Source organism: Hyaena hyaena, unplaced genomic scaffold (assembly GCF_003009895.1).
Source record: "Hyaena hyaena isolate Hyena2069 unplaced genomic scaffold, ASM300989v1 scaffold_106, whole genome shotgun sequence".
In the NCBI taxonomy this organism is placed as follows: Eukaryota; Metazoa; Chordata; class Mammalia; order Carnivora; family Hyaenidae; genus Hyaena; species Hyaena hyaena.
Window position 1 is genome coordinate 3,546,704 of NW_024080738.1, and position 13,200 is coordinate 3,559,903.

Here is a 13,200-nt window from a genome sequence, read left to right on the forward strand (position 1 = left end):
GGGGTTTACACATTTGAAGTTGAAAGAGGTTAAGTCCCTTGCTCTGGGACCCAGAAACACTGAAGTCTGTGCTTCTCACCACTGTTCTTTACCACCTTTCAACTCATCTATGTATATCTGTGGGAATTTTCATGAATGCCCAGATATCAATGGCACATATGACCTTTTGACCTTATCTTTTACATTTTTAGAAATTTGACCTATTTCTTAGGGAAGTATTTAGTATATTAATGAATATAATATATTAATTTTAACTTTGTATTACATAAAATCATCTCTCAGAGGAGGCTTACCTAATGAGCAAAAGAAATATTTTGAAATTCGATTGCAATGAGTTTCAAACTAGTTTAAAATTAGTTTCTTTTCCTTCAGTATGCATTTCTTTGTCTCTCTCTCTCTCTCTCTTAAATAACTCTCTTCCGCTTGATCAGGTTTGGGTAGGGAAAGTGGACTTCACTTTCTCACACTCCAAATGGCTTGGAGTATTAAAATAAGTACCACAAGAATCAGATGTATTTTGAGAGGTAACAGCAGTCATTCAGGCCATCTTGGAAGAAGTCCCCCAATGTGTAACAGTGAAGGAAGATTTCTGGATAAGTGCAGGTATTTTTCTCTGTGAAAACTGTAATAATAAAGCATAGCACTCAAGGCATAATGCTCTGGCTCTGACATGTCAGAAAGGCTTATTATTTCTATGTGTTTGTGGGGATAGTTCATTTCAGTGGCAAGTCAAGCTACCTTGTTGTGTATAACAGACCACCATCAGTTCCTGGCTCACGTCTCCACTTCTTCTGATGGGAATGAACAGCTCACCCACATCTTCTTCAATGGAGTATTCCGACTGGGGAATAAACACAGTCGACTCTAAGGAGAACACACGATCACAGTCACTATTATTTTCATCTGAACTTCAGCAATCCTGTGCAAAGTAACACTGCTCTCATAATCAACTCTTCTCACTTGCATATTCTTTCAGAATGCCACAGTGTGAGGGGAAGGAAAGCGAAGAGGGAGGCCAAAGCAGGTATAAAGGGTGCAGACTCTGGGCCAGGGAATTCTTAGCCTTGAAATAATATTCAACATTGCAAAAATAGATAAATAGATAAAAATCTCTAGTAGTTGCTTTTTAAAATATTAATAATTAATATTATTAATTATGTAGTAATTAATTAAAATAATCAACTAATATTAATAATTAATAAATGCTGTTGACATACTTCCTTTAAGTCCAGCTTTGTTCACTTGACACAGATCAACACCTTCCGATGGTATAGACACATTGTAGAGGCAGAAGAGACATTGGAAGTCACCCTGTCTTACCTCATACTTTACAGATGAAGAAACTCGGGTGCAGAGAGTTGAACTTATTTGCCAAGGCCTCCTTCTGGTTGAGTCCAAATTAAAACTCAAACCTTGTAATGTCTACCCCAGTACCCTTTAAAAAAAATTTTTTTTAAATGTTTATTTATTTTTGAGAAAGAGAGACAGAGCATGAGCTGGGGAGGGCAGAGAGGGACACACACACAGAATCTGAAGCAGGCTCCAGCCTCTGAGCTATCAGCACAGAGCTCAATGCAGGATTCGAACCCATGGTGAACTGCAAGATCATGACCTGAGCTGAAGTTGGACCCTTAACCGACTGAGCCACCCAGGCTTGTTGGCTCAGAGTACTCTAGTACTCTCTTTTTTTTTAATCTCAAATCTATTTATCAGCTATGAGTACCATTCCTGTGGCTTTCTTCCTCTCCTAGAGAAATAACAATGCAGAGTATACAACATTATATTTACATAATAAATCTGAATGATTCATTTTTAAAGTAGTTGAAAGGCACACTAAATAATAGAAAGGCATAATTAAAATACAGTGAAAAATACAGTTCAATGTAAGACTATGTTTAGTGCAGGAAGACATTCAGTTCAATAATTTGACATGGTAACTCCCAATAGATACTTTGGTACTTGACTGGGAGTCTCTTTCACTGCAAGTCTCACAAACACATAAAAAATGCTTCATGGTTATTTTTAAAACAGTAAAAGCCACTTTGCTTTTCATGATTATAAAAGACCACTGGAACAGTGGACACAGGCGCTTGGGGTCCATGTTCCATCCTCTCCACCCTGCCCTGTCCCCCAGGAGCTGGCTAATGTGGACCACATCAAAGGTTTCCCTTGTGCCTTAGCTTCCAGTTGGGTCAGCCAAAGGGAGGCACAGGCGGGACTTGGAGGGCAAGAAGAGAATGGGGTCTGTGGCATTCATTCCCCTGGCTCCCTCAGGGTTCAGGGCTGACCACACCCCTTCCCCCAAGTAAAGGTCATGGTGCCCACTGGCCTCTCTAGCTCACTCTCTGGGCTCAGCTAACTTCTCCTTCCCTTTCCCTCAGGCCTAGAGATGGTAATGGTGCCTGCTTTTATTAACCTTGGGGCACTTTACCATGCCTTCAACTTTGTAAATAGTCATATTATTACAGTCTTTTAAAATTACTTAAATTAAACTATTATGTTAAAAAATGAGTTTGTCGTTTATTCCTTCTGAGATTCTGACTAATACACCAACTTAAAAAATGGTACCATTAAAAAGATAATGGATGTACATAAGATCTTATAACTAATTACGCATTTATCAAACTGATTGGGTGACTTCTACTTGCCAGACATTTCTACTGGGCAGAGGGGATATGGAAGTAAACAAAATTCCTGGTCTCAGGGAGTTTTCATTCCAGTTGGGGGTGGGGAAGAAGAAGAAAATAAACAAATAAACAAGAATATATAGTATGCTAGCAGGTAACGAGTTATGTGAAGAGTGTGCTGAAGGGGACGGGGGGTCGCGGGCCACGGCAGGGTACTGTGCCATGGTGGGCCTGCGTTACATAGGAAAGTGTCTCTGATTGGAGCTGAGATTGCAAGGTGGTAATGAGATGCCTTACGTACATAGCTTAGAGAAGAGAATTGTACGCAAAGTGAAGAGGGCTTCAAGTCTGGTTGTGCCAGGTGTGCACACGGAATGGCCAGGAGGCCAACGTGGTTTGAGTACATTGGGTAAAAAAGAGGAGGCAGGACATGGGACCCGAGGAGCAGTGATGGGGTGGGTGGTGGGAAGATCACTTGGCACTTTCAGGGTCATTGGGAGGACTTTGGGTCTCACTCAGAGTAAAATATTGTGTAAACAATCAAAGACCACCCAATGGGATGAAAACAAGCAAGGGCTATTTATTCATTTTGCCGTAGCAAGCGGGTCAGCCACTATCACTTGTCTTTGGCACAGACTCAAAGGCAGGCCAAAGGGTCAGAAAGCTTTATAGCGGGAGAAGGGGAAGGCTGCAGGTGCACCCTGAATGGAGGCTGTGGGCACAGGGAAGCTGTGGGCAGGCTAACTGGAAGAGGGGCATCCTATGTGACTAGTTAGGGGTGCACTTCTGGTTTCTCTGGTTGGTTGTAAGTTGAAATGAGGACAAAAATGAAGGAAGCTGTCAGTTACTGATCACATTTTGACCATTTGGGGCTGATTGCTATGGACAGAGGCTGTGGTTTGGCTTCCCAGTTGTTGTAGGTGGTGGGTCAGGGTTGTGGTTTCATATGTGGTCTGTCCATTGTCTCTGTGTAAACCCAACCATTTCTCAATACAAAAGCATGAGAAGGCTTTAAACAGGGAATGCTATAACTTGACATAATTTAAGGACATTATTTTTGGCTGCTGTGAGATAAAGAGACACTGAGGGCCAGGAGCTGGCCAGGAGCTCAGTTAGGAGGCTCAGTTAGGAGAGAGATCACAGCAGACTAGATCAGGTGGTGGCAGTGGAGCTGGTATAATATGGTTGTGTGCAGGCCCTACAACGGAAGAGCCCAAAGAATCTTCTGAGGGATCAGATGCAGAATGTGAGAGAGCAGAGGAGTCAAGGGTGCCTCCACATTCTGCTATCTTGACCGACTAGAAAGATGAAATTGCTGTTTACAGAGGTGAGGAAGACTGCAGGAGAATCAGATTCGGGGGTAGATCAGGAGTTCTATTTTGAACATAGGAAAATTGAGGTTTTAATTTCAGCTGAGATATCGAATTAGCCAGCTGAGCACACAATCTGGATTTCAGTGGACATGTCCAGACTGGAGATAGAAAAGTAGAAAAGTGGAAGGCACCTGCATTTTGATGTAGGTGAAGTCTACGTTAGAATAAAATCATTTAGGGAGAGATTGTAGATAAAGAAGACAATGACCCAAGGACTAACCTCGGGGCATTTAGAAGTCAGGGAGATAAGAAAGGCTGAGCAAAGGAGGTTGAAGAGGGGTCCCAGTGATGAGAACCAGCAAGGGAGTGTGTGGATACTGGAGGTCAAATGCAAAAAGTGTTTTAAGACAACAGGAACAGTCAGCTGTCTCAAATGCTACTGACAAGTCAAGAAAGTTGAAAATCGATCATTAGATTTAGCAAAGGGAAGTCACTGGTTATCTTTACCAGAACTGTTTCAGTGGAGCAGAGGGGACAAAAGTGAAGGAATTGGAGGAGAGAAACTGGAACACAAAGGCACAGACATTTAAAAAAATTTGCTGTAAATGGGAACAGAGTGACATCTAGAGAAATATCTTGCTTATTTATAAGAGGAGTTTTTATAAGGGCAAAGTTATTCCTACTATTTTGAAGTAGGATTTTACCAAACATAAAATTTCAATATAGAAATTATCATAGTGCTTCATTAGAAAAAATACCCAAGGTGTCATGAAATATTTAAGTCAGGTCTTCAATGAGTTCCAATGAGTTTCTTTTCATGGAAATTAAGTCTGGTATTACCTAGGTTTTGGCAATCCTCAGGTGATTTATTCTACTGCATTAGTAGAAATATTACACAAAGTTTTGTTTCCTTGTGGGGGGTGGGGGGAGAGAGAGTGAGTGGGGGAGGGGTGGAGGCAGAGGGAGAGAGATAACCCCAAGCAGGCTCCACACCCAGTGTGAAGCCCAAATCGGATAACCATCTCACAACCATGAGATCCTGACCTAAGCCAAAATCAAGAGTCAGATGCTTAACCAGCTGAGCCACCTGGGTGCCCTTTACTAAAGTTTGCTGTGGACTGAATGTGTCCCTCAAAATTTATACATTGAAGTCCTAACCCTCACAGTGATGATAGTTGGAGGTGGGGACCTTTGGGAAGTAATTAGGTTTAGATGAGGTCAAGAGGGTAGGGACCTCGCTTTGGGATTAGTGTCTTTATAAGAATAGGAATCTCTCTCTCTCTCTCTCTCTCTCTCTCTCTCTCTCTCTCTCTCTCTCGGTGTCCAGAGCTTGCTTCTAGTTCTGAAACTCACTCCTACACTTTGTCTGAAAGAGGGTAAACAGGTCCAGCACCATATTTAAGTCTTTTGTTGACCTAACGCGGGCAGAAATGTGTGTCTATGGGAGAAGCTATAAAAGGCCAGATGAAGAAAGGCTTCTCTGTAAGGTTTTCCAGTTCACAGAGTTTTTCGACTTCATTTTATATACACAGTGGAAGCTTATATGCACACTGCCCCAAGTAAGCATAACTTTTTAAAAACCCTTGAAAGGAGCAGTATTTTTATCATTCTTAAAAGTTATTAGCTCATATGTATGAGGTTCTTAGTATTTGCAAAGCCCTATTCTAAACACTTTACACATATCGGCTAGTTTTATCCCGACAACAGTGCTTTCACGTAAGAACTATTATGATTGTCATTTTATTTGTGAAGATGTGGAGGCACACAGAGGTTTAAAACCAGAAGAAGGTCAGGTTGGTAGGTGGTAATGCCTGTATTTGAACCCACGAAGTCCATCATGAAGTCCAAGATCATAACCCCTATGATCTAGTTCTAAAAGAGGGCTCAGAACGGCGAGCAGCTGCACTTATTCCAGACACAAACAGAAGGCTCAACTGAGCTTACAAGAGCCATAAATTACTGCTAACATAGAGCTGGCGGAGACAGCAGAGGCAGAACAAAGGAAGCCAAAAACAAGTATTTGAAAATTCGATTAGAGATCCAATGTATTCATAGAATTCTATATATAAACTTATACATATAAAATTATAAAAGTGTTGTGTAAGGAACAAAATCTGTATGATGGTCATATTGATAAAGTTATAGAAGTATTATATAAGTTACACGTATAAATATACGATATGTTTATGAATATAATCTCTGTATTATGTAATATAGCAGCATGTTGTATATCAGATCCCAGCTAACCCATTCAATGGAGACTACAGCAGTCTCCGGGAAGGTGTTCACTGAAAGACAGAGCAAGAGCCGTATTATAGTAAACTGTCTGCTAAGTAAATAGAGACACGTAGACAAAAATGACTACAGGGTCATTCTCTCCAACCGTTAACACTGGCTTTCCCATGTGGTAGGTTTATGAGTGACTTTTATCTCTTCTTTTCTTTTTTTAAATGTTTAGTTATTTATTTTGAGAGAGAGAGAGAGAGAGAGAACAAACAGGTGAGGGACAGAGAGAGGGAGAGAGAGAATCCCAAGTAGGCTCTACACCATCCACGTAGAGCCCCCTGTGGGGCTCAAAAACGCAACTGTGAGATCATGATGTGAGCCGAGATCAAGAGTCAGATGCTTAACCACCTGGGCCACCCAGGCTCCCCTGCCTTTTACTTCTTTAAATCTTTCAGAATTCTTGACAATGAACATGTGTTACTTTTATATTTTCAGACTGGTTTCATTATTCTGCATCTGGAAAGATAAAGCTGAGTGAAGTGAATGCATTCGTCATTCGTCAGTGCAACTATATTGTAATGAGTGCTTTGATCTCCAAGTGCAGTTTTTATTTTTAGGTTTGACTGTGCTGTAACTTAGGCCAAAGATGACTTTTGTTCTCAGAAATAAAATAGTTGTAGTTACATGTGAAAGCTAGTGTTCATGCCGACCTTTTGTCAACCATACTGAACAGATTAAAAAAAAAAAAAAAAAACAGAACAGATTTTACTTAAAACACGATGGAACAAAATATCTTCTATAGATCTCTGTTATAATAGAACAGAGAAAGCAAGTGCAGTGTATGGAGGAAGGCATTGAGTGCTTGTTGTCTTTAGAAAGTCTGGCACATTCAAAAGTGATGCAGAAGATATTCCGGTTCCTCGTCAGGCCACCACGCTGCCCTCAGCCTGCTTGACAAGTGGTAGTGAGTAGGAAGTCTGTCCCTGATACGTTGGATCTCGGACCCGTCTCTTAAAATTCTTGTGGTCTGTTTTTTCCCTCTCAAACAGGCATAGTAATTCATTGCTACGGGCTAATTCAACAGGGACTTGAAAAAGACACAAATGAGAATAATGAAAACATCTAAATCACATACTAGTAGGTATTTTTTTAATGGAAGGGTTTCTTTAAAAATTTTTTATTATTTATTTTTGAGAGAGAGAGAAAGAGAGAACAGGAGTGGGGAGGGAGAGAAGGGGACAGAGGATCCAAAGCAGGCTCTGGGCTGACAGCAGTGAGCCCATGTGGGGCTCGAACTCAGGAACTGTGAGATCATGACCTGAGCCGAAGTCAGACGTTCAACTGACTGAGCCACCCAGGCGCCTCCGCATCATAATAAGTATTACAAGTTCCTTTCAGGATGCCTTGAGATCCAAAAATTATCCTTTAGCACTATACAAATGTTGGTAAGAGTAAACCTTTGGGTAATCTTTGTGCATATCATTAAAAGTTTTTACTTTGGGAATGTAGAAACTCTCAGAAAGTTTTACATCACTAAAATAGCTCTATTCTACACCACCTATTTTCATATCCACCTTTTGGTGCCAGAAACAAACAGACACACGCTGTAATTTTAGCCAGTATTTAGAATTGTTTGTCTCTCAAGACATTGACCCATGCTTCATGGTAACAGAATGCAAAAAGAAAAAAAAACTTCCACACTGACTGAAACTTCATGCTTTATCATTTTGGCATCAGAAGCTGCTGTCAACTACTATTTCATGAATTCTGGAGCTTCAATTTGGCACACTCCTCTTATAGGCTAGCCAGTGGTCTCCCTATGTCAACTTTGCCAATGGTACAATCTTTTAAAAATAATAATTAATGTTTGTGTTTCATGCAATAGCCGATGTCATCTGAATTCTACCACATGAAATGGCTTTGGCTCACTCCGCACACAAAAGTTGGCCTTTTCTTCGTAGCCAATGGGCTTAGCATTCTTGACACAGAAGTTCTCATTTTCTTTGGAATGGTATGTTTATTCTCTACTATATATTGTACAGAATTAACCTAATCTTGTCACACAGAAAATGAGTACACAGATCAAATATTTAACTCACTAGATTCATGGTTGATTTTTGGTATCATAAAGGCATTAGAATGAGCCCCTTTTAATCAGAAGTTTGCAAATACTTCAAGTATGTACATTGTAAATAATTGCAGAAAATACTTATGGGCTTTAGACACCTATGCCAGGTATCTGTACTCGAATACCTACATTTGAGGTTGTATTCTCCTAATAAAGTACATAAAACTAATTTACTCTGGTTAGAAATTATACAAGGTAAAAAAGGAATGGGATCCTGATACAAGTTTTAGTTCTTACAGAGCTCTTACAGAGCTAAACTTACAGAGCCAAACTTACTAGCTCTTACAGAGCTAAAACTTCATTTTCCCCTTAACAGAAATGAAAATGCTTAAGATTAATTCATATCTGCATGCTTCTCAGAGTGAGAAAAGATGGTGTTATGTCTGACAGTTAGGGAATGGAATAAACAGGAACTCGAGAATCTTCTTCCAGGTTAGAGGCTTCTCCTATGGGTGATTTCTCCTTTTTTTTTTTTTTTTAAATTTTTTAAATGTTTTATTTATTTTTGAGAGAGAGAGAGAGAGAGACAGCATGAGCAGGGGAAAGTCAGAGAGAGAGGGAGACACAGAATCTGAAGACAGGCTCCAGGCTCTGAGCTGGCTGTCAGCACAGAGCCCGATGAGGGGCTCGAACCCACGAACTGTGAGATCATGACCTGAGCTGAAGTCAGACAGTCAAGTGACTGAGCTACCCAGGCGCCCCGCTGATTGCTCCTTTATCACAGCACACAGAATTTTGTATTGTCAGTTTTAATAATTTCATGGAATGTAATCACCTAAAGATACCCTTTCAGAATTAGCATGCCTTCTTCACTGTGGCACCCGCATCCGTAACCTCTTAGCAGAATTCCTGGCATGTAGTAAATATTCAATAAACAGCTGTTGAACATTCAGATACATAATACTGAATTATCTTGATTATATTTCTAGAATACTTGATTTTGTTCACCTATACTAATATATTTTTGGGGAAAATTTAATAGACTAAGAGAAGGAATCACTTTGTTTTTGGGTCTGTTTGTTTTATATACAAGAATGGGTGAAACAATGTTGTTGTTGGCAAAGCACGCGGCTTAATTATGATTTTGGATATTATTTCTTTTCAGTCACGTGAAATGACAGAAGACTGTAAAACTCAGGGAATGGAGAAGGGCTTTGTAGAAAAAATCTATCTCTATATATCCAAAGCTGTCCCTGGATGGCCCCTCTCTCGCCAGCAGGGCAAGTACCAACATGGCAATGAGATGTGCAGGTGACCCTTAGGAGATTAGCTCCCTTCTATTCACGGCCATCCCAGGGCTTCCAGGGATGAGGAATGGGGTGCACTTGTTCCCAGTGGGGTCCACCTTTTAAGGCAGGCTGCCTTCCTGCACAGAGGACACAGGAAGACATAGTGACTGGACCCACTCTTCAGAGAATGGTCATTTCTAATGATTGTAGAGCTTGGTTTCCCAGCCAGAGCCAAGCTGTGCTCCTGGAACCATGTGCTCCCAGCCAGACGTTCAGAACATCTGGAGGCATGAGAGATATTACAGAACATCCATATGGGTGCTGAACAGTCCCTCAGGCTACATGAGTAAGTTCCTAAGTGTATGTCTTATCTTCCCAGCAGATGTAGATACTCATGTACTGAATAAAATGCATAGTCATTTAAAATCTTTACCTAAATCACAACTATGTAACTTAAAAAATATAAATGGATAGAGTGTTATAAGAGTATAATTATGAACACTTAAGAATTCAGGATATATGTATGCATATGCTTGTGTGAGTGTGTGTGTGTGTGTGTGTGTGTGTGTGTGTGTAGAAAGAGAGAGTTTATGTTAGTAAGTTGTTCTTGGTTTTTTTTTTTTTTTTTTATCTTAAAACATGGGAGCAAGTATTCTAAAATTTGTCACATGTAAAACTGAGAGCATCCTATAATAAAGTAAAATGCCTAACATAGTGCATATGTCTTACAAGTATGGAGGTAAAAGTGAGGGGAAGAATGTATACATAATGTGTTAACGGTGCTGTTTGCCAATAGTGAGTGTTTGATGAATTTCAATTATTATCATTATCAGTAGCTGTTATGGGTAAGTAAGAAACCGAGAAGAGTTCTTTACTTATATGAACTGGCCAGTAAGTAAACAATTTCAGACTCAAGCGAAGCAAGGTTGGTTATTTCCTCTTCTTGCTCCCACAACACTTTGCTCATGCTTTATTGCATCACATCACATTCTATCGTAATCACTTATTGGTAGGGCTCTCTTTTCCCTTAGACCATAGGCTTTTTGATAGAAACAATTCTATCCTATTATCTTTACATCCCTAACACATAGCACTGTACCCAGCACATGTACGAAGTGAATGTATTTTGAATGCATGCAAAATAAAATCCCATAACACGACCTAGAACTAATATGCAGAGCGGGAGTTTAGACACATAATAGTTCCTAGAGGTGGCAAACTTCTATGTGAAGAGTTACAAGAGGGTGAGAAGGAAACGATCGAAATTTTGAAATGGTAGGGAAAGTGACTCTTTAATGGTGGGAAACAAGGGCTCTTTAATCTCTTAAAATGAAATCTAACAATGTTATTTGTGGCATTAGAAATAAAGCAGTAGTATTGTGCTTCATGTTTTATAGAACTCTTTCACAAGAATGATGCAACATGAGAATCCTTAATTTTCTTAATTTGTGCATTAGGAAACTAAGTCTTAGTAAAAGGCGTTTGATTTGATTAAGGTCATAAAACTAGAAATGGTAGGATTGGGAATCAAACTCAGATCTTGTAACTTGAAGACCAATGGCTTCAACAAGACATGGAATATACCAGACATTATGAGCTACCCGTCAGTTATCATAGGAAAGGTCATGGCCTAGAATGACTAGGGATGAACGTGATCTAGAAAATTCTGTAACAACTTTGATGATCATTAAATTTACATTAAATGAAATTATGGCAAAGTTGTATGTGTGTGTGTGTGTGTGTGTGTGTGTGTGTGTTTTGTGTGTATGTATTTTAACATTCCACTTCGCAGACCTACTATGGGTATAGAGTATAGAGTGTTACCCCTAGGCTGATAAGTAGGAAGACACAAATGAGTTTAAGTGTCTCATTTCTTAAGGTAAACAATGGGGATTATACCAACTGGCAAATAAAATATCAAAAAATGGCTTCAGACATGCCCAGCTGGCGTAGAGGGCTGAACATGTGACTCTTGATTTCAGGGATGTGAGTTCAAGCCCCACAGTGGGCCTAGAGCTTACGTAAAAAAAATACAATAAAGAAAGAAATGGCTTCAAACAAACTCTAACTGATGGGCCAGTTTATATGTATTAAAGCTGCCATGGGCTTGTTCCAAAGAGAGAAGCTTTATTATGCTACCACTTACTCAAAACTTAAGCCTAGAAGAAAATTTAATTATTCATTCTTAGATAATGCCGATAAAACTAAATGTAATTAAATGCCAACTGTTCTCTAAAGGAATTAGAAGCATAATTGAACTTCATATTTACCGAAAGGAGAGATGTTAAACAAACAGACACAGAGCCCAGTGCTCTTACGCTCTCTCTCTAATTAAGTTCAGTCTTTTAACCCAGAGATTTCCACACATGTCTCCATTACAGGGACTCCGTAGATTGTATCTTCATAGAAAATGTAAGAGTTTTCTGACTGACAAAATAGTGTCGGCTGGCAGCTGAAAAGAGTCATATCTGGCTTCTGACAGGATTTCAGCCTTAGAAGAGTCTCTCCAACCTTTGTGTAAATGCCAGACCTCAAAAAGCCATTCAACCTTTTCTTTCTTTCTTTTTCTCCTTTTTTCTCCTCTTTGCTGACTGCACTGAGATAAGCCAGCACTTAGAACTATGGCAAGGGGGAGGGAATAGGTCAAATTACACACAAAAGCAGTGAGATTCACTTTTACCAACATCAGCCAAAGGTGTGCACTGACAGAAAAGCATAATCTAATAGAAATTAAGAGCAGTGATTCAAGACACGACTCACCAAAGAGTGAGGATAGGTCAGGTGGGTTTTATGTAACAAATGTGGAAGCACACAGCCAAATGAAAATTGTTGGCTGATGAAAAGTTGAACACTTGAACAATCAAGTGTAACATGGGGAATAAATTCATCCCAAATGGTCTGATTCTTAAACTATTTGTTTAAAGGACATTTTAAAAGACATTTAAAATACCTTAAAAAGTACCAAATTAATTCAAGAAAATGAGATGAATCAATTCCTTAGAATTGATTCTAAGGAATAGAATACCAATAAGAGAAAGAACATGCTGATAATTCATATGTGCTTACGTAGTTCGTTTGCTTGAAATGATACAGCTTCCCTTATTAGTTTTTGGCTTCCCTCTCCCATCAGCATACCTGAGAATATTACACTATTAGTCTAGAACATTCTGCCCATAGAAAGTCCAAATGCTGAATTAAAAACTTGCTTTTATAAGGTATTTTGTCACTAAAAACCCAGCAGCAACAAGACAAACAAGTTGATCGATCTCACCATCTCCTGGGTCAACAATCTCCACCGTGGTCACTGCAGGGAATTCCAGAGCAGCCAGCACGGGCTCTGAGAGAACCACCTGGAAGGTCTCCGACTGCTCGTGTTCTCCATCGTTCAGGATCCGCACTCTCCAGGTGGCCCTGGTCTGGCCTGGGTTGAACTGCACTTGTTTCTGTGCTTTGCCCTTGAAGTCTTTGTCTTTTTCTGCAGTCCCATCTCTCGTGCCGATACCTTCACATAAAACATGGTACCATGTTCTTAGTTTCATTTTCAATTGGATTATTAAAGTTTGCCTTGTCGTTAACTTTTTGTGTGTTATTTTATCCTGCGTGCCACTACGTTCAGCTTTGATTCCATGAGATGGATAACGGGTACAGGTACCACAGTAAAAGTGTTTTACTGTAGG

At 39.8% G+C, this 13,200-nt stretch overlaps 1 protein-coding gene across 1 annotated transcript in view; it reads right to left on the reverse strand.

Moving 5' to 3' along the window:
• Nucleotides 1-13,200, reverse strand: part of FREM2 (FRAS1 related extracellular matrix 2) — a 162,333-nt gene that overhangs the window by 64,603 nt on the left and 84,530 nt on the right. The window contains exons 4-5 of the mRNA XM_039236089.1: nucleotides 12,795-13,025; nucleotides 739-864 (exon numbers count right to left, since the gene is read on the reverse strand). Of these exons, the coding sequence (XP_039092020.1) occupies nucleotides 739-864; nucleotides 12,795-13,025 (357 nt within the window). The remainder of the gene's footprint in view (nucleotides 1-738; nucleotides 865-12,794; nucleotides 13,026-13,200) is intronic.